Here is an 18,372-nt window from a genome sequence, read left to right as displayed (position 1 = left end):
CACATCCCCAGTGCAGGTGCTCCCACCCCAGGACCTGGCCTTTAAAGCCCCAGAGACTAGGATTCTAGGGGAGCCCCTCAATCCAGGGGCCCCTGAACCACGCTGACCTCCTCACCACCCCGCTCTGCCTGCCCCACCCTTGCAAAGGGGCACACACACACACACACCCTGGCTGGGACTCAGGACTGAAGTGATGGCACAGCTGGCGTCATTTTCCCCTTGGCCGAGCTCCGCCCTGCATGTCCCCCGTACAGATGCCAGTGCCCAGGGGAAGCAGTTACTCCACTGGGCTCTGCTGTGTGCTGGGCATTGCTCTGTGCGCCCGAAAACCAAGGGGAAGGGAGAGCGCCACAGCCCTGGGGGAGATGGAGAGGAAGCATCACGTGAAAAGGGCGTGAGGGAGAGCTGGGTACCAGGGATACGGCAAGCGGGGGAAGGAGGCAGGAGGTCGGGAAAGGCCTGAGGAGATCTCATTCAATCAGAAATATGAACAACAGGAAAAAACCAGTCAAGACATGCCAAGACCCCACACGGAGATGAGTTCATTGTATCGATATTTCAGCAGCAGGCGTACCTGGAGCAGAGTGAGCAAGAACAGACGGGTTGAGGTCAAACCATGAAAGCTTTGTCAGCCAAAATAAGCAGGGAATGGGCATAGTATCCTTAGTGACAGGAAGTTACTGGAGGGTTTAGCCAGGGGAGTGATATGGTCAGAGGTTCTAGTAGAAACAAAGCAGATGCCCTTCCAGAGTCTCCATAGAGCCTTTCAGGCTATCAGTCTAGGGGACCAGGAAGTGCCTCTGTGGGTGCAATGCAAAGAGCATTTACTTTGCCATCCGACAGGCCAGCGTTCAAATCCTCATACCACCACTCCATGCTGTGCAACTCTGGGCAAGTCAATCAGGCTCTCTGGGCCTCAGAGGCTCAACTATAAAGCAGGAAGAGCAATGCGAGCCTTGCACAGCTGAGCTGAGAAGGACAAAGATAAGCCAAGCGGAAGCACTCCGCACAGGACCTGGCCCCAAGCAGGTGCCCAGCGAGCATGAGTCATCCCGCCATTCCACCCTGGGAGAAATGAAATTCACAAGCCAGCCGAAGGTTGGTTCCAATAAAAACATCTCGCCCCACCCGATGGCCAGAGCTGGCAGGCGCATCCCTGGCAGAGAACGGCCTCCCAGAGGCTGCACCTGTTATGACTACAGAGAAGGCCTGAGCCAAGGGAGTGGCCACTACGGATGGCCCCGGGTGCGGGGAGATGTTGGTCCCCCACTGAGGGCTATCATGGGGATCAGGTCAGCTGACGCCCCCAAGGTCATGTCCCAAAAATCGCTGCCACGGCTGAGGAGGCCCTCAGCTCTAAAACTCTACTCATCCTCACCTAGAAGGACAGACAGACAATGATCACCCCAGCTGACGCTGACCGAGTCTCACCACATGCCTGGCCCTGCTCTAACCACCTCTGAAATAAATCCAGGCAAATCTCACAGCGACACTAAGTAGAAGGGACCACCAGTATCCCGCTGGGGCAGGTGTGGAACGTGAGGCTCAGGACTAAGTGAGATGGGTGCGTAGAAGCCCCCGAGGGCAGCAGCAGGCACTGCTGTTAGTGTTACACCCGCAGACTTGGGTGGGCCGTGGGAAGGAGGGATGACACTCATCACATTCAAAAAAGTGCCGTCGGAGAAAAGGAGAAGACTTGCTCTGTTCCCCAGGGCAGGGGGAGATGGAACCGGGAAGAGCTCTCTCCCCATCAGGGCTGTCCTTGATTTGGCAAGGGGGTGAGCTCCCTGTCCCTGAAGGGTCTCGGCAGAGGGAACTTTGAATTGGGTGGCTTGGAGGTTGCTCCCACATCAAAGAAGATTCTTTGCCCACTGAAGAGGGGCACCCCGAGACTCTGCCACGTGGTTTGTAGCTCCCTCTGACCTTGTTCTTTTTTTTTCAGAAGGGGAGGGTTTGTGTAACTGGAAAGGAATAGGCAGGGCAAGTATATTCTGGGCCAGGCATGCCCTGGCATCCCCACCCTTGGCAGCTGTCCATGGCCCACCCTCAACTCCCAACTTGGCCAGCCACGTGGGGATGGATAAGCCACCTGACCCCTCACCCCCACCCTCTTGAGCAGGGTCCCAAGTTGGGGGTAGGGGGGTGGGAGCAGAGCAAAGGATGTGGGAGGCCCAAGCACCTGACTCACCTCCTTCTGAACAAAGTCCATGATGTTTTTGAAGTCCAGATCATCATAGTAGTTCTCAATTCCTCTTCGAATATTGTCATTCAGAAAGTCGATGGTCTATGTAGATGGAGAAATTACAAAGGAGGAAGAGCACACGACCCCAGGGTCCAACCCAAGATTTCCCAGAAGTCAGGATTGAACCAGAGAGTCCACCTGCCCAGGTAGCCTCCCCGAAACAACCTGCAGAGCACCTCCATTCCCCCCCACGACCTCCCTGCACAAGCACCCTCTCCATGTCCCCAGTGCCCATCAGAGGCAGGAATGATGCACCCCCTTCCTTTACAGATCAGACAACCCAGGCCCCAAGAGGGTGAGGCCCTGCCTGGGGGACACCGTTCCGAAGGAACCAGGCCAGGGCTGGGGCTTGGCTGCCCAGGTGCTCCTTCTACTGCTAAAGACAGGCCTGCACTGGAACCTTCCCTTTGCCCTCCAGCCCCCTCTCCACTCTTCTTTCCTATATAAGCTTGTCTTTTACAGATGAAGAGGCCCAGAGAGGGAGATTGACTCTTCCCAGGTCACCAAGCAGGTGTCAGCTCTGGTTAGGGGCCCAGCCAGGACTGGAAACCAGGTGTCCTGACTTCCCTCCGGGTCTCTCTCTGTCGCTGCAGTGCTCTGGCTCAGACAACAGGGCCCACCTCCCTCTCGGACTGGGACAATCCCCACTGGGAAGGGTGCTGGCAGGCCACCCTCTCCCAGTCACGCTGGGCCTTCGGGATCAACAGCCCGGCTGTTGTGCCGAGATCCAGGAGCACAAAAGGCCCCACAGCGGGAAGGGACGGGGCGGGAGTGTGGGCAGCCCGGCTCCACACTCACAGTGACAATCGGGGCTTTCAGAGCAGATCATCAGAGATTGTGCTGGCACAAAGGGCGCATTCTCAGCTCTGGAGCCAGACGATTCCCGGGGGAGGCACCCTAAGGGTTCGTGGGGACAAGAGGGTCCTGAGTTCCAGGACCCACCCTAGGACTGCAGACCCCACCCTACCCCTCCACTCTCAGCTCCCCACTTGTGAATCAGTCATGCAGGCCTGTCTTTAAGATACCTTCCAGCTCCAAAGATCAAAGACTAAACTGCAAGGGGCTGTCAATCCTCATGGTCAAGAACAGTCTTTGCACCCACACATGCCTCAGTAACATCATTTAACTTCTGGGCCTCCAGTGGCTCAGACGGTAAAGGATATGCCTGCAATCCAGGAAACCTGGGTTTGAACCCTGGATCAGGAAGATCCCCTGGAGAAGGGAATGGAAACTCACTCCAGCATTCTTGCCTGGAGAATTCCATGGACAGAGGAGCCTGGCAGGCTACAGTCCATAGGGTTCCAAACAGTTGGACCTGACTGAGTGACTGACACTTTTCCTCCCCTACAGGGTGGAAGTGGGGACCCTCTGCCTCAGAGGAATTTGAGATTCAAACAAACTAGAGCAACGAAAGTGCTTAGCACGATGCCAGGCACATAGCAGGTGCTGGTACTGTATGATAGATTTTTCTCTTTTTCCAGGAGGTAGTACCACTTCATACCCATCATGTCATCAGTGGAAAATGGCTAATCCCAAAAGAAATCAAGACCCTAAGTCTTGTCCAAGAGCCACTCCTGTTCTGGGACCCCTCCCAAACTCCCTGCAGCCCAAAGAGGTAATGTGACTTGTCTAAGGTCACCCCAGTGATCACTGGTAGAGAGATGCTGGAATCAAGAGTCAAAATCGCAGCCTGATACACTTTAAGAAGCCAAGAACCCAAGGCTGAGTTCAGGGCCATCTCCCCAAACTATCTCCAGTATCAGGAAGAGAGGAACAAGGATGTGATAGCCACCTCCTTCCTCACATTCACACACTGCTCAAAGCCAAGGTGACAAAGCAGACTGGCTCAAGGAAACCAGTCTCCGTGGTCAGAAGGAAAACCCTCTGTTGATGATAATCAGCGCTCAGGAGCAGACCTGGGAGTTGAGGAGGATCACGCCAGCCTCGGGAGGCACCAGGTCAGCCCTCTTCCCCTGTAACAGGCTCCGCCATCACCAGCCGTCCATCCTGCCCAGGTCTGGCTCTGGATCCTGGGGCAGGGGCTCAGTGGAAGAGTGGTTTGCTGGCCACTCGACCTGGGCAGAGCAGGGACCCGCCTGTTCTCAGGTCCACGCTTCCCAGAGGGCCCCAGGTCCTGCAGCCTTTTCAGTCTTGGGTGCCTGTTCCCTGGGGTGATGATGAAGGGAAAGGCCAGCCAGCTGGGGCATAGCTGGGGGTGCCTAAGAAACAGGACACCAGGCTGGATCAGTCTGTCCCCCAGGGGGTGAGCTCACAGGATGACATGGCATGCTGTAAGGGGCTCTTGGCAGGGGGTGATGTCCAAGGTCAGGGATATGCCGAGGGCCACACTCGTGGCGGGTGAGGTGGCTTCCCTTCAGTCTCAAGGCACTGCAGGCCGTCCTGGCCCTCCTATCCCAGCCCACTGGCCACCTCACAGTCCCTCTGCTGGGTCACCCCTCAGCTTTCCCATGGGGTCACACGCAGTTAGGAGCCTGGGTGGGATGAGGGCAGGAGCCCCAGGGCAGGGAAGAAGAGCAGATACCCGGCAGCCCCACGGGGAAAAGCTCTCCTCCACTCTATGGTGAGCAGTCCTGACCTCTCTCCCCAGACCGTCTCAGTCTCTGGGTATTTTCCAAAGGCGCGGACTCTGAAAGAGGCCTTCTTTGTGCAAATCAGACCTTCCATCTGGTTAGCTGAGCTGGGCCCTGCGGGGGAGGGAGGCCCCACTGGAGGCCTCTCTGGACGGACAGGAAGAACAGATGGTCCCAGACTTCACGGGCAGCAGCTGCCCCCGTTCCCACCAGGGAGCTCTCTGGCTTGTGCTGGCTCTTACACGTGTGTGCTGCCCGTAGCACCACGTCTGTGTGTGTGGGTGCACGTGTGTGTGTGTGTGGGTGCATGCGTCCACACCAGGGAGACGTGTAGAATGTCTGGGTGGTTCCTGCAGGGGTGGGGTTGTATGGTTCATTAATTAACGATAATCAACTGTAAATGCATTGCTATGTTCCACAGTGTTCTAAGGGACTGGGGGAGCCACTCAGAGGACATTTCCTGTGGGAGCGCGGTAGGGAAAAGTGAATTCTGGCTTCCTCTTCTGCCTCAGAGGCCAACGCACCCAGGGCCACCCCCACCCGGTTCTAAACCAGGTCACGCAGTGAGGCAGCTCCAGCGAGGACCTGAAAACCACCTTTCACGAATGGCTGGCGTGGCCTCAGAGGCATGTGGCCCCAGCCAAATAAAACAAAGAGTAAGCAATCATCAAAACCATGGGATTTTCACAGCACATTGTTCAAGCTACCAGACTCGAGTCACAGAGCACTGCCCTTTCTAGGTCTGTCTTTCAATCTAGTTTTAAAGATACCCGAAGCCTCTGCATCACTGCCCTCAGTGGAGGCACTTGGACAGTTTGTTGATGAATGAGGAAGATAGCTCGGGGATGGCGGATTTCTTCTCAAAGCCTCAAAAATGTTCTCAAATCAACAGTGGTCATGGCTGCACATGTATGAATGAACACTTCAAATGAGTGACCTGTATGGTGTTCATGCTCGGTCGCTCGGTCGTGTCTGACTCTTGGCGACACCATGGACTGTAGCTCACCAGGCTCCTCTGTCCATGGGATTCTCCCAGGAAGAATACTGGAGTGGGTTGCCATTTCCTCCTCCAGGGGATCTTTCCAACCCAGGGATCGAAACCTCATCTCTTGCATCTCCCGCATTGGCAGGTGCATTCTTTACCACTAGTGCCACCTGGGAAAACGGAATTGTACGGTATGTGAATTATGCATCAATAAAGCCTTTTATAAGCCTGAAAAACAAATAAATAAGGCATTGGAGGGGGTGGGGGGCATGGGTGGAAGCTCCCCAGGATGGGAGGCTGAGGAGCAGAAAAGGAGGAGTGGAAGAGCCAGCAGCTGGAGCCTCCCACCAGACCTCTGGGCATGGAGCTGCCCTAGTTTCCTGCAGGCTTCCAGCTGGCCTCCATCGATTCATGTCAGCTTCTGGGGCCCACTCTGGGGAGGTCCAGTAGCCAGCAGCTCAGCCAGAACCATCACCAGCTCAGCTTTCACAATGCAAAGGCGGGTGCTCAGCCTCGGACTTCCTTCCTCCTTGAGCACCGAGGCTGAGCCAGCATCCCTGGGCTCCCTTCAGTGTCCCCCAGAAGGTAAAGACATCCTCATTGCCTCCCCTGGGGCCTCTGCTCCAGCCCTGAGATGGACCCCATCAGACAACCGAGGGTTGAGAGGAACCCAAAGAGTGAGAAAGAAAGAGGTGTGAACACTGCAAGGTTCTCAGAAATATCTGCCAGTCCCTTCTTCAGACCTCGCTGGACTGTGTTAGCCCCTCGGTTGGGTCCGACTCTTTGAAACCCCATGAACTCCTCTGTCCATGGGGTTTTCCAGGCAAGAATATTGGAGTGGGTTGCCATTTCCTTTTCCAGGAGATCATCTCGACACAGGGATCGATCCCAGGTCTTCTGCATGGCAAGCAGATGCTTCACCATGAGCCACCACGAGCAGATGACCACCAGGGAAGCCTATCACATCTGGCTGGTAGTCTCAGGATTAATCCTCGTGGTGGGGGAGGGTTATGCTTTGGTTTCCCAGGTGTTTGGAGCCCAGCTTTCACTTCCAAATGGCTGTCCACAGTGAGATGCACCAGCTGCGGGAGTCCGTCCACATCACTAGAACTTTCTCTACTTGCTCCAGGTGGGAAGGATACATATGCTCAGGTGCTCAGACAAGCAGCCCATGCCGTCTCCTTTCTCCCCGCCCTGACCTCACGGTCACGCCAAGAGCCAGCTGGTGACACTGCCAAGATAAACAGGCTGGGTGCTGCCCATTGTTCCTTGGCTGATGTTGGGTGTGACCACGGCACCATCCAATCAAGGCCAGGAAAGAGGTCACTCCCCCACTTGTCCAGGAGGTAAAGGGAAGGAGGCCAGGGATGGGTACAGACATACCAGCCATAGCCCAGTGTCTTCTGGGTGTCCCTGCTCAGCCATGCCTCACTGGGAACACATGGGCAGGAGCTGCCCACTTCCAACACCCCCAATATTCCTTCAGGGAGGCTCAGAACAAGCTGGGGTGATGTCAAGTCAAGAACAATGAGACCCAGGGATTTCCCTGGCTGTCCAGTGCTTAAGACTCCATGCTTCCCTGATGCGGTTTGATCCCTAGTCAGGGAAGTAAGATCCAGGCAAGAACACTGGAGTGGGTTGCCATTTCCTCCTCTAGGGGATCTTCCCAACCCAGGGATCGAACCCAGGTCTCCTGCACTGCAGGCAGATTCTTTACCGTCTGAGCCACAGAGAAGCCCAAAGTGAAAGTGTTAGTCACTCAGTTGTGTCCGACTGTGACCCCATGGACTGTAGCCTGCCAGGCTCTGCCATCCATGGAATTATCCTGCCAAGAATACTGGAGTGGGTAGCCATTCCTTTCTCCAGGGGATCTTCCCGACCCAGGGATTGAACCTGGGTCTCCTGTATTGCAGGCAGATTCTTTACCAACTGAGCCACCAGGGAAGCCCTGCATGGCCAAAACATAAATTAATTAAAAAAAAATAAAGAGCAGTGAGACCCAGACACCTGTGGAAGTCAGCCAGCTTCTCCACCCACTGCTGGGTTCAGGGTGCTGCACTTTTGCTTTTAATGCCCGGATCCTTGGGGCGACCAGCCCTGCACCAACTTCCCCATCACACGGCCACTCCAGCCTGCGTAAGCAGAGAAGCTGCTTCAATCCAACTGCTGGGTCTTGCCTAGCAGCAGAAACTGTGCCCAGGGTCAGCAACTGATAGAGGATTTCTGCCTCACACCTGGGAGTTGTTTATCTTTCGCTGCCTGGAGGCGACCATGGCTGTACCTTCCTGAGAGCCCTGTGTGAAGTCATCAGCCTGATGATTTGTTCTCATCTGTCACCACAAGTGGATTCTTAGAGTTAAGAGGTAGCCTGCAGGGCTGGAGACTGAACTTGTTACACTGTGACTCAAAGAAATCTGTCTTCCCCTCTTGGGGAAGAAAAACTGTGAACTCACCTGGAACCCGACCTTGACTGTGCCTCACCTCTTTCCCCACCATCAGTGGCCAGGCTTCTCCTTCCCTATCCTCACCATTGGCCCATTTCTTGTTTTACGAAATCACATGGCATTACAGTTGGCAGGGACATTATTTTTCTTTATATGGTATTTTTCTTCTTGATTATAAAAAATGAAAAAGAAAATTTGGGAGCTAGGGGAAAAAAATATAAAGGAGGAAATAAAAATCACCCTAGTCCCATCCCTCAGGGAAAATATGAATTAATATGTTAATATTTCTATTTCCTTCCAGATTTTTCCAGGCCTATTTTTTTTTTAATTGTGGAGATCTTACTGCACTTACAGGGCTTTTCTTTTTCTTTCTCTCTTTTTCTTTTTTTTAGGCCACACTGTGCAGTATGTGGGATCTTAGTTCTCCGGATTGAACCCATGTCCCCTGCATTGGGAGCACAGAGTCTTAACCATTAGACTGCCAGAGAAATCCCTACACTCACAGTTTTGTATCTCATTTTTAAGTTTTTGAATTATATATCACTGTCATATGAGAGCACAGCCCATCATAAGCCTCCAAAGAGCTGAGAGCCCTGACGATGAGGGTCCTTCCTGGACTGACATGGTTCTATGAGGGGACACGGTACCCAAGGGGAAGGAACATACTTCACACTGTGGTGCCCCCGTGTTTGGGGATAATGTAAGCTCTCAGCCCTGACCTCAAGCCCATGGCATCCTCAGCTGTGAGGACTAAAGGTCCCTGGAGGTTTCTCCTTTACTTAGCTCCTCCCTGGAAAGGAGTGGTGTCACGGCCTCTGCTGAGCTACAGGCAAGGAAAATAAATCATCAATCTTTGTGAAAGCACCCTGTAAATGAGAACTGCTATTCACTTAGGAGATTGTTTATTAAACCACTGATGCTGCTGACCGTGGCCTGGACTTGGGCTCTAGTTAATAAAGTACTAACTCATAATTCTGGAAAGCTGTGGGCAGCCAGGAGCCCTGCTGGCTGCACAGAAAGGCATCCCCATGGGCAAATGGAATAAACATCTCTCCCTCCTCAAGCCTGCTGAAAAATGAACCAGTACCTTGGATCTGCCAGCCCAGAGCAGATGGTCTGAAAAGCAGAAAAGAGGAAAAGGGAGGAACAAGTAGCAAAACTGAATTGGGAAGACAGCCAATGGATCAAAGCAATCTATGGATTCAGTGCAATCCCCCTGTCAAAATTCAGATGGCATCTTTCAGAGATATAGGAAAAAATGCTCAAATTCATATGGAATCACAACAAACCCCAGTAGCCAAAGCAATCTTGAACAAGAGCAAAGCTGAAGGTATCACACTTCATGATTTCAATGTTACAAAGTTATGGTTACCAAAAAAGTATGGTTTTGACATAAAAATAGACACATAGATCAATGGAACAGAAAAGGGAGTCTGGAAATAAACTCAACATAAATTCCCAACAAAGATGCCAACTCTCTTTAATAAATAGTGTTGAGAAAACTGGAAATCTACATGCTAAAGAATGAAATTGGATCCTTATCTTATACCATAGACAAAAATCAACTCAAAATGAGTCAAAGACTTAAATGAAAGACCTCAAGTAGTAGAACTAACTCCTAAAGGAAATATTGGAAAAAACTCCTTGACATTGGTCTTGGCAATGATTTCTTGGATCTGACATCAAATATATAGGCAATGTTCCTTACAGCAAAAAAAATAAGTGTGACTATGCCAAACTAAAGCATTTCTGCTAAAAAGTAAGCTATGTAAAAAGTAAAAAGGTAAACTATAAAATGGGAGAAAATAATTGTAAACAATATATCTCATAAGGGGTTAATACCCAAAATATATATGGAACCCCTACAGTTGCAAAATAGCGAAAAAAAAAAAAAAAAACAGTTGACCTTTGAACAACGCAGGGATTAGGGATGCCAACCCCCAGTACATTTGAGAATCTGCATGCTGCTATGTCTGCCTCTAAACAAAGGAACTGATAAATAACTCACTGAAGGGCAGGAAGCGAAAACAGTTTAAATCGAATCAGGACTCAAACCCTAGTCCTTTTGACTCCACATATTGTGATCTCTAACTGAACACAAACTTTTCTCACATTTAGTTGATTTAAAGATGAAATATAGGTACTATATTTATTGAAAACTATCTGTGTATAAGTGGATATACACTGTTCAAACCCATGTTGTTCAAGCATCAGCTGTAATCTGATTAAAAAAAGGGCAGAGGACCTGAATAGATAGTTTTTCAAAGAAGACATACAAATGACCAACAGGTATATGAAAAAATGCTCAACATCTCTAAACATCAGGGAAATGCAAACTAAAACCACAATGAGGTATAATCTCCCTCCTGTTAGAATGTCTATTATCAAAAAACAGGAGATAAATGTGGGTGAGGCAAAGAGGGAACCTTTGTACACTGTTGCTGGGAGTGTAAAATTGGTACAATGACTAGGGAAAACTGTATGATGCTTTCTCAAAAAATTAAAAATAGAACTACCATATGTGGTACAATCCCACTCATGGGTATATAACCAAAGGAAATGAAATTACTATCTCAGAGAGTCATGTGCCATGAAAAGAGCTCTCACATTCATCGCAACATTACTCACAATTGCCAAGATATGGGAACAACCTAAGTGTCTGTTGCCAGTTGAATGGATCAAGATGTAAGACAGATACAGATATTCCATTGTTTGTGTATACAGAATGTATATATATAAAATGGAATATTATTCAGCCATAAAAAATAAGGAAAATCTGCCACTTACAGCAACATGGGTGAATCTTGAGGGTATTGTGCTAAGAGAATTAAGTCAGAGAGAGAAAGACAAACACTTCCTATATGGGACCACTTATATTTGAAATCTAAAAAAAGAGTCAAACTCATAGAACCAGAGAGTAGAAAAGTCATTATCAGGGATTAGGAGGTGGGGGAAACAGGAAGATGTTGGTCAATGGTATAAATTTTCAGTTACAAGATGAATAAGTTGGTGAACTTATGAACAGTCTGGTGACTGTAGTTAATAATACAGTATTATATATTTGAAATTTGCTTTGAGAATAGATCTTAAATACTAAGATCTTACCCCCTCCCTCAAAGTTAACTATTCAAGGTGATAGATGTATTATTAACTTGATTATGATAATCCTTTCACAATGTATGCATATATCAAATCATCACATTATAGAGTTTAAACATAATTTTATTTGTCAATTATTTCTCAGTAAAGCTGGGGCAGAGAAAAAAAAGAAATTGGAAAGCATCCTTGAGCTGCCTCCCTCTTGCTATGTACTCTTAGGAGGGCTTCTTAACCTCTCTGTGCCTCAATGAGTCCACCAATATGATGGGAATCTCCCCTCCCCTCTCCTGGTACTCACAAAACAGGAAGAATACTCTTGGATTCCAAGGGTAAGACATGCCTGTGGTTAAGGCTCACCCACAGCTAGTTTCCCTACTGTCCACTCTCCATTCAGCAGCAAGTAAAATGTGAATCAGATCACATCACTTCCTAGCATAAAACTCTCCACAGGCTCCCACTGCCTTTAAAAAACTTTCACGGCCTTATGTGATCTGCCCCGGCCAGTCCTTCCAGCCTCACCTTCTACCCACTTCCTAGTACTCACCTTCAGCCAAGCAGCCTCCACACTGTGCACAAACCCACCCAGCTCCCTTCTGCCTCAGCGGTCCTCTGCCTGGACCTCTGTTTCCCCTGCGCATCAGCAGGATGGCTCTTTCCATCAGCATCCTCCCCACCTCCACCCCAGGCACTCTGCCATCGGCCTGTTTTGTTCTCTTGTTTTCTGGTCTACCTGTCCAGTGCCTGTCTCCCCAGCCCAATAGACACATGAGGGATTATCTGTTTTGTTCTCTTGTTTTCTGGTCTACCTGTCCAGTGCCTGGCTCCCCAGCCCAACAGACACATGAGGGATTATACGCCCCACTCTCTGCTGCCCTCCCAGTTTGCAAGCCAGGGCATACACACAGCGGGTGCCCAGCATACACGTGACTGATAAATGTGCCAGAGGCCCACCTGGTTCCGGAAGATCAAGGCCACCACGCCACCAATGAGCTCAATTATGAGGCAAATCCCAAGGATGTACATGAACTGAAAAACAAAGTTCCGTGAGTCACCAAGAGTGGAAGGGGAAGCGCCGTCTGCTCCAAGGTCAAGCACAGTAAGAAAAATCCTCTTTGTCAGAGCTCTTAAGGGCTCCTGGGCCTTTCACCCCTTCCTCCTGTGAGGACACAGGATGTGGACAGACATTCCCGGGAAAGCCCGTCGCTGGAGCTTGTGATCAGGAAGAGTGACTCAGCTGTCCCAGCCAGACTGTTATCGAGGTTTGTCCCAGGAGTCCTCAGTGGGGTCTGGGTGAAAAAACACAATCCCCTCCCCCAACCCCACACCTTGAGCAGCCTCTGGTCCCCCTCTGGCTGACCCAGAGGGGACAGGCCTGTCTTGACAGGCAGGTTAGAGCAGCATTTCCAGCTCTTCCAGCAAAGCCCCTGCAAAGTGACTTCCCAGACCCCAAGGGCAGTTGAGGGGATGTCTCAGGCTGAGTGGACACACCACCCTTTAGCACAGAAACAAGCATTGTCCAAACTAATGTCAACAACTTCCAGCCTCAGGGAGCATCACTGAGACTATGCTCATAGGGGCTTTTAGGGGCTTCCCGGGTGAGGGGAACAATGAGGTCAAACACACATGTGGGTACAGAGTAAATAGATCTCTTATCCAGCACTCCCTGTGTTGAGAAGCCATCCCTCACCCCACAGTAAGGGGGGCAGGGAGGCTGATCCTACCCCTGACCCCAGAGCAGGCACTTGGCCAAGCAGTCCCATCAAAGTCCTAGGATCTTGGCCAGAGTTACCAGGAAAGACTCCCCAGGACCCTGAGCTATAAGGACTGTTGGCCTAAGGCTGCTGGTGACCATCACAAAGAGAACCTGAGGACAACACCTGGCATCCAGCTGGGAGGTGGCAAGAGAGAGCCCAAGGGCGTCAGCTAAACCCCTGGACCTAGGGTGGGCTTGCTGGTTACATGAGCTAATGACTCACCAACAACAACTTTTCTTGGTTTTGCTTGCTCCCATCTGAGCATACCTTCTCCCACTTCCAACAGACAGTCCAGACCAACATGGGGTTTAAGAAGAACAGTCTTTGAATCAGCCTTTCTAAGCAGAAGTGGAGGAGGATGAGCCCTCTTGGGCCAATATGGACAGGCTGACCCACGAAACCCTCCAGGAGAGCTGGTTTGAGGCAAGGACTGATTAGCTGGGCTGCTCGAGGGCCCAGGGGTGGTCTCCCTGCTCTCCCAGGGACTCCAAGGATCACAGCCCCCTCCACCAGCTGATGGGTGCCTGGGGCTGACTCACCGCTTGAAGGAGACACAGGTTGTCACGGAGGGAAGCCAGGACGCCAATGAAGGACACGATGAACATGACGACCCCCAGGAGGATGAGGATGATGGCCGGGGCCAGAAAGGCACTTTCCAGGGTTTTGTATTTCTGCCTCTCGACCTCTGCATAGATCCCCACAGACAGGACCAGGCCCCCGATCAGCTGCAGAAAGAAAAAAAGGAGTGAGAGAGGAGAAGGACTGCAGTCGCTTGATTCTCCTACGAAGGATTCAAGGGAGGGTTTTGGTACCTGCCGTTGGAGGGGTCATCCCAGGTCACCGGATGTGAGGCAACCTGTTATGGGCTGAACTGTGTTCCCCAAATTCACAAGCTGAAGTCCTAACCTCCAGAACCTCAGAATGGGACTGTACTTGGAAACTGAGGCTTAAAAGAGATAATGAAGTTAAAATGAGGTCTTATGACTAGGGTTGAATCCACTATGAATGCTGTCCTTCTAAGAGGAGATTAGGACACAGAGAAAGGCCATGTGAAGACACACAGAGAAGACAGTCACTGGCAAAGCCGAAGAGGGGCCTCAGAGAAAACCAACTCTGCCCACACCGTCACCTTGGACACCCAGCCTCCGGAACTGAGAGACAGTAAATCCCTGTTGCTTAAGCCGCCCAGTCTGTGGTACTCTGTTACGGCAGTCCTAGTAAATTAATACAGACCCTATTTGGAATGCTGCTTTGGTGAGAAGTACTGGTGAGTCAAGGGAAATGTCACTGGCTAGAGGATCAGAGAACCTGGGCCGCAGTCCCAGCTCTGCCACTTGCTAACCCTGGGCTTTGGACAAGCATTGGACCACACGAGTCTGTGTGATCATCTGAAAAATGGGTATGAAGACTATCATTTCTGCCCTGTTCACCCAAGGGTTTTTGCAAGGCTTTAGTGAGATAAGGACAGTGGAAACACTACGAACCTGAAAGCATGGGGCCCTGGGGTGTGTATTACACAGGAAGAACACCAAAGGAAATTTCAGGCCTGCTCAGGGGGATGGGCATTGTACTCAGCACCATACACATGGGATTTATCTTCAGAATGATCATCAGGAAGACTGAAAGTTGGAGCAGGAGGGATTTTGAAGAGATTTTTAAGTCAAATTCCTCATCATCAATTTTCCTAACAGTGGGAAGGTGACCACTGTGACTCCCCATCAGGAAAAATGAGGCAAAAAAGTTCTTGGAGGACCCCTTCCTGCTCTCAGCCGGAAAAGTCCCATACTAAATCTTCAGGGAGCCCTATCAGTGGACGTCACCCCGAACCCTCAGACATGTCTGAGACTGCATTGCCCCATCACCCTGGGATTCACAATAGTGTTCTAACTGGCCCCTTCAGCCTGTTCTTCCTACCAGAGTGACCAAGCAAAATTTAATCAGGACAAGCTGGTTCTCTGTGCCCTGAGAGTAAAAGCCACAACCCTAATCACAGTCCACACAGCCTGTCTGAGCTCACTTCTCACTCCCCCCACTTCCTCACTCTGCTTTAGCTGCACTGGGCCCCTCACTGCCGGTCAAACACATGGAGTGTGCCAGCTCAGGGCCTTTGCACAGGCTGTTCCCACTGCCTTGAATGCTCTTTCTCCTGATCTCCAAATGGCACTATGGATCCCTTCCTCACCTCCTTCTCATCTTTGCTCACTTCTCACCTGCTCAGTGAGGCCTTTGGGGTCATCTTGTTTAAACACAGAAAATTCTTTCCCTGAAACTCTCAATCCCAATTTCCTGATTTATTTTTCCTTTGCACTGACAAGTATTAAACATACTACATTTTTTGTTTTCTTTTTTAACTGTTTGTCTTCCCCACAAGAACATAAGCTCCATGCTAGGAGGAATTTTTAGACTGTTTAGGGCAGCCCCAGCACCAGAACAGCCTTGACATTTAGGAAGCATAACAGGCATTTACAATCAATGTCTGTTGAACAGATGCAAGCCAGGCTTCCCAATAGATCCCCGATTGGGTTTGAGTCCAACGCTGTCTACCCAGCATGCCGCCTGTCCAATGATTCTGGCATTCCAGGGCACATATTCCCAAGAGCAGATACACTGGACCTCACCACAGAGCAGGAGGCAGTGTGGGAGAGGAGTCAGAAGCCATGGTGCTGTCAGTGAAGGTCTGAGTAAAGGAAATGAGGGATAATACAGACAAGATATGGGCAAGATATGCCGTGAGCACAGCTACCCTAGAGTCAACATCCTGAACACCAAGGAGGTGGTGGCTCCTCCAGTTACTCCTGGTCTACCTCCACCCTAAAATGGCTATTATACAATGTGCCCTCAAAGTAGGTCTCAACGGCCTTCTAAAGAGCGCCAAGACTGTTCTGGGTAAAAGGAAGTCCCTGCTTCCCCTAAGCTCTGCAAGTGGCAGGGATGCCAAAAGTCTAACAGACCAAGCTTACTTGGAAACATCGGGTAACAGAGGGTTACCGGTAAGCCATCTCCTCCAGTCCAGGGCTCCGCTGTATGTCACTAAGTGCCATTCCCCTTAGTTTGAAAGGGTAATCTGAGATTACTGATACCTACTCCCCAGGTCTAAAAGGAATGCCTTCCCAGCACACACAGGCCAAGAGGTGCTAAAGGCATTGACGCACTTGGCTGTGAACTGCTTATTAACAAGTTGGCCATGTTGCGAAAACCATGATTGAAATGCTGTCATCCAAATCACTCAGTAGGGTGAATTTTTGAATACAAAAAGTTAGGACACACACACACAAGGCCCTCTATAGGAAAATGAGGACCACAAGAAATAAAATCTACTTTTGATAGAAAAATATTAACCAAAGTTATTGGTTTGGTCAGTTCATGTTCCAAAACCCAGGACATGGTGAAATCATTGTTCAAGGCCAGCCTAAGCCCTGCAGGTCCTTTGAGAACAAGGGCAAGCAGTTTTAGAGAGTCAAGTCCTCCCCTTCCTTATTAGTGCACTTACAAAGAATTACTCAACTCTAGCCCTGAACCAGACAGGACCCAGAGATCCTTCAGCCCTAGAGCCAGGGTTGATGGTTAAAGAAGAACCCCACATCATCAGAGCCCAGGCAGGGTGAGGAATCAATATGCAAGGATGCGGTGTGCTTCAGGCAACAGAAGTGGCATTTTACCCTCTATCTTGGTGAAAACTGTAATTAGCATGTTGTCACTGAACCAACAAGATAACACTTTAATATTTTCAAGATTGATTCCACATACTTTCAAGACTTCTGTGTTTCAGTTTTGTTTGTTTGTTTGTTTAGATAAAAAAGCTCTTCTTGGGCAGGATGGACACAGAACCCGACATCTAACCACCATCCTAGGCTCTCCACGCCCCACTCCTTCCCATCTGATGCTATGCTTCTGGGTTAAGGTACACGGCTTTGGAAACCATCCCCCAAACACCAAGTTGTTGTAGGCCTGCATTCTGAGCAGAATTGACCCCAGCTCTCTTCGTAAAGGCAGTCAGTGGCTTCTTCTATTTTTATAAGCTCCCCAGAGCCCCGGGACCCACTCCAGAACAGCCTTCCTGGCAGGAAGCAAAACTTTCTTTGGTCTGATCTCCCTCCTGTTACAAAAGATCACATTTTCCTTGCGAGTCAGCCTTGCAACATTTCCAGACCACGAAAGCCATAGAAAGCTACTGCAGCAAATGCAGACCCAAACCTCTGGACTCCTGCACCACTGTGTACTGAGCCATCACAGGCTCATCTCTCCTGGTCCAGCCAGGGGTGCTGCCACCTCAGTCCTTCCAGAAGCCACCGGGTAGCCCCTGAAGTCGCGCCACACACAGCACAAGCAGATCTAGGCTCCTTATTCAAGGGTTCCAGGAGCACCAGGCATGGGGAGAGGCTGACATACCCTTCCCAGGAACTTCTTGATTTCCAAATGATATTTACATCTCCGAGAACAGCAGTTTATGTTTCCCTGTGACTATAAAATTAACTGTCAATGCTAGTGTGCAACCCCATCCCCTTTCTCTGCTAATTATAGTCTCTCTTTGGGCAGCCAGCCACTCAGCTCCAGCACAGGAAGCAAATGGCCCATTCGTCAAGCAGGACAGCTTCAGCTAAACTTGGCTGGGGGTGAGGGGCACACGGCCATGCCCATTTGGGGCCAGAGAAGGAAAGAACATGCTGCTGGCAGCCCATGGGCCAGGCCCAGAGCCCCAGATTTTGCCACAAGCCACGTGGCATCTTCAATAGACTGCCTGGGAGCCTGTTGCCCACTGTGAACCAGGCCTGCAGTCCCCTCTGAGCCCTGCAGCCTGGGAACCATCTCCCTCCTCTGCAAGCTGAGGCCCAGCTTCATGCTGCTGCTGGCAAGCATGTGAGGCATTCCAACACCTGCACTGCCTCCTCCTTCAGGAAGCATCTGGTTCCGGCTGGCTCACCCCCAGCTGGGGCAGGTCTGCACTCAGAGGGGACCCACAAGGCTTATTTTTACCCCCAAAGGCACATGCCAGGCACCTATTGTGTCCCAGACCCTGAGGGTCACAAGGGGTCACAAGACTATACATGGGCTAAGTCTGGGGGAAGACAGGTTGAAAGTCTTGAAATGATCTCTATGGCCTGATGGATGGGATTCAGGGATCTCTGAACTGAGGATGGAGAAAAAAGTCAAACTTTACTAGCATTATCCTTCAACTGAAATGTGTCTGGCACACAAAAAAAGAGGAAGAACCTCAGGTCTAGGGAAGGCATGCTGAATCTCTCCCATGGGGAAGACT

General features: G+C 50.5%; 1 protein-coding gene across 1 annotated transcript in view; it reads right to left on the bottom strand.

Annotated features, from left to right (window-relative positions):
• TSPAN15 (tetraspanin 15) overlaps nucleotides 1–18,372 on the bottom strand; it is a 52,617-nt gene that overhangs the window by 8,319 nt on the left and 25,926 nt on the right. Inside the window, exons 2-4 of the mRNA XM_070470760.1 lie at nucleotides 13,655–13,840; nucleotides 12,313–12,387; nucleotides 2,189–2,284 (exon numbers count right to left, since the gene is read on the bottom strand). Of these exons, the coding sequence (XP_070326861.1) occupies nucleotides 2,189–2,284; nucleotides 12,313–12,387; nucleotides 13,655–13,840 (357 nt within the window). The remainder of the gene's footprint in view (nucleotides 1–2,188; nucleotides 2,285–12,312; nucleotides 12,388–13,654; nucleotides 13,841–18,372) is intronic.

This window comes from Odocoileus virginianus, chromosome 7, assembly GCF_023699985.2.
Source record: "Odocoileus virginianus isolate 20LAN1187 ecotype Illinois chromosome 7, Ovbor_1.2, whole genome shotgun sequence".
In the NCBI taxonomy this organism is placed as follows: Eukaryota; Metazoa; Chordata; class Mammalia; order Artiodactyla; family Cervidae; genus Odocoileus; species Odocoileus virginianus.
This window is presented reverse-complemented; position numbering and strand designations above follow the sequence as displayed.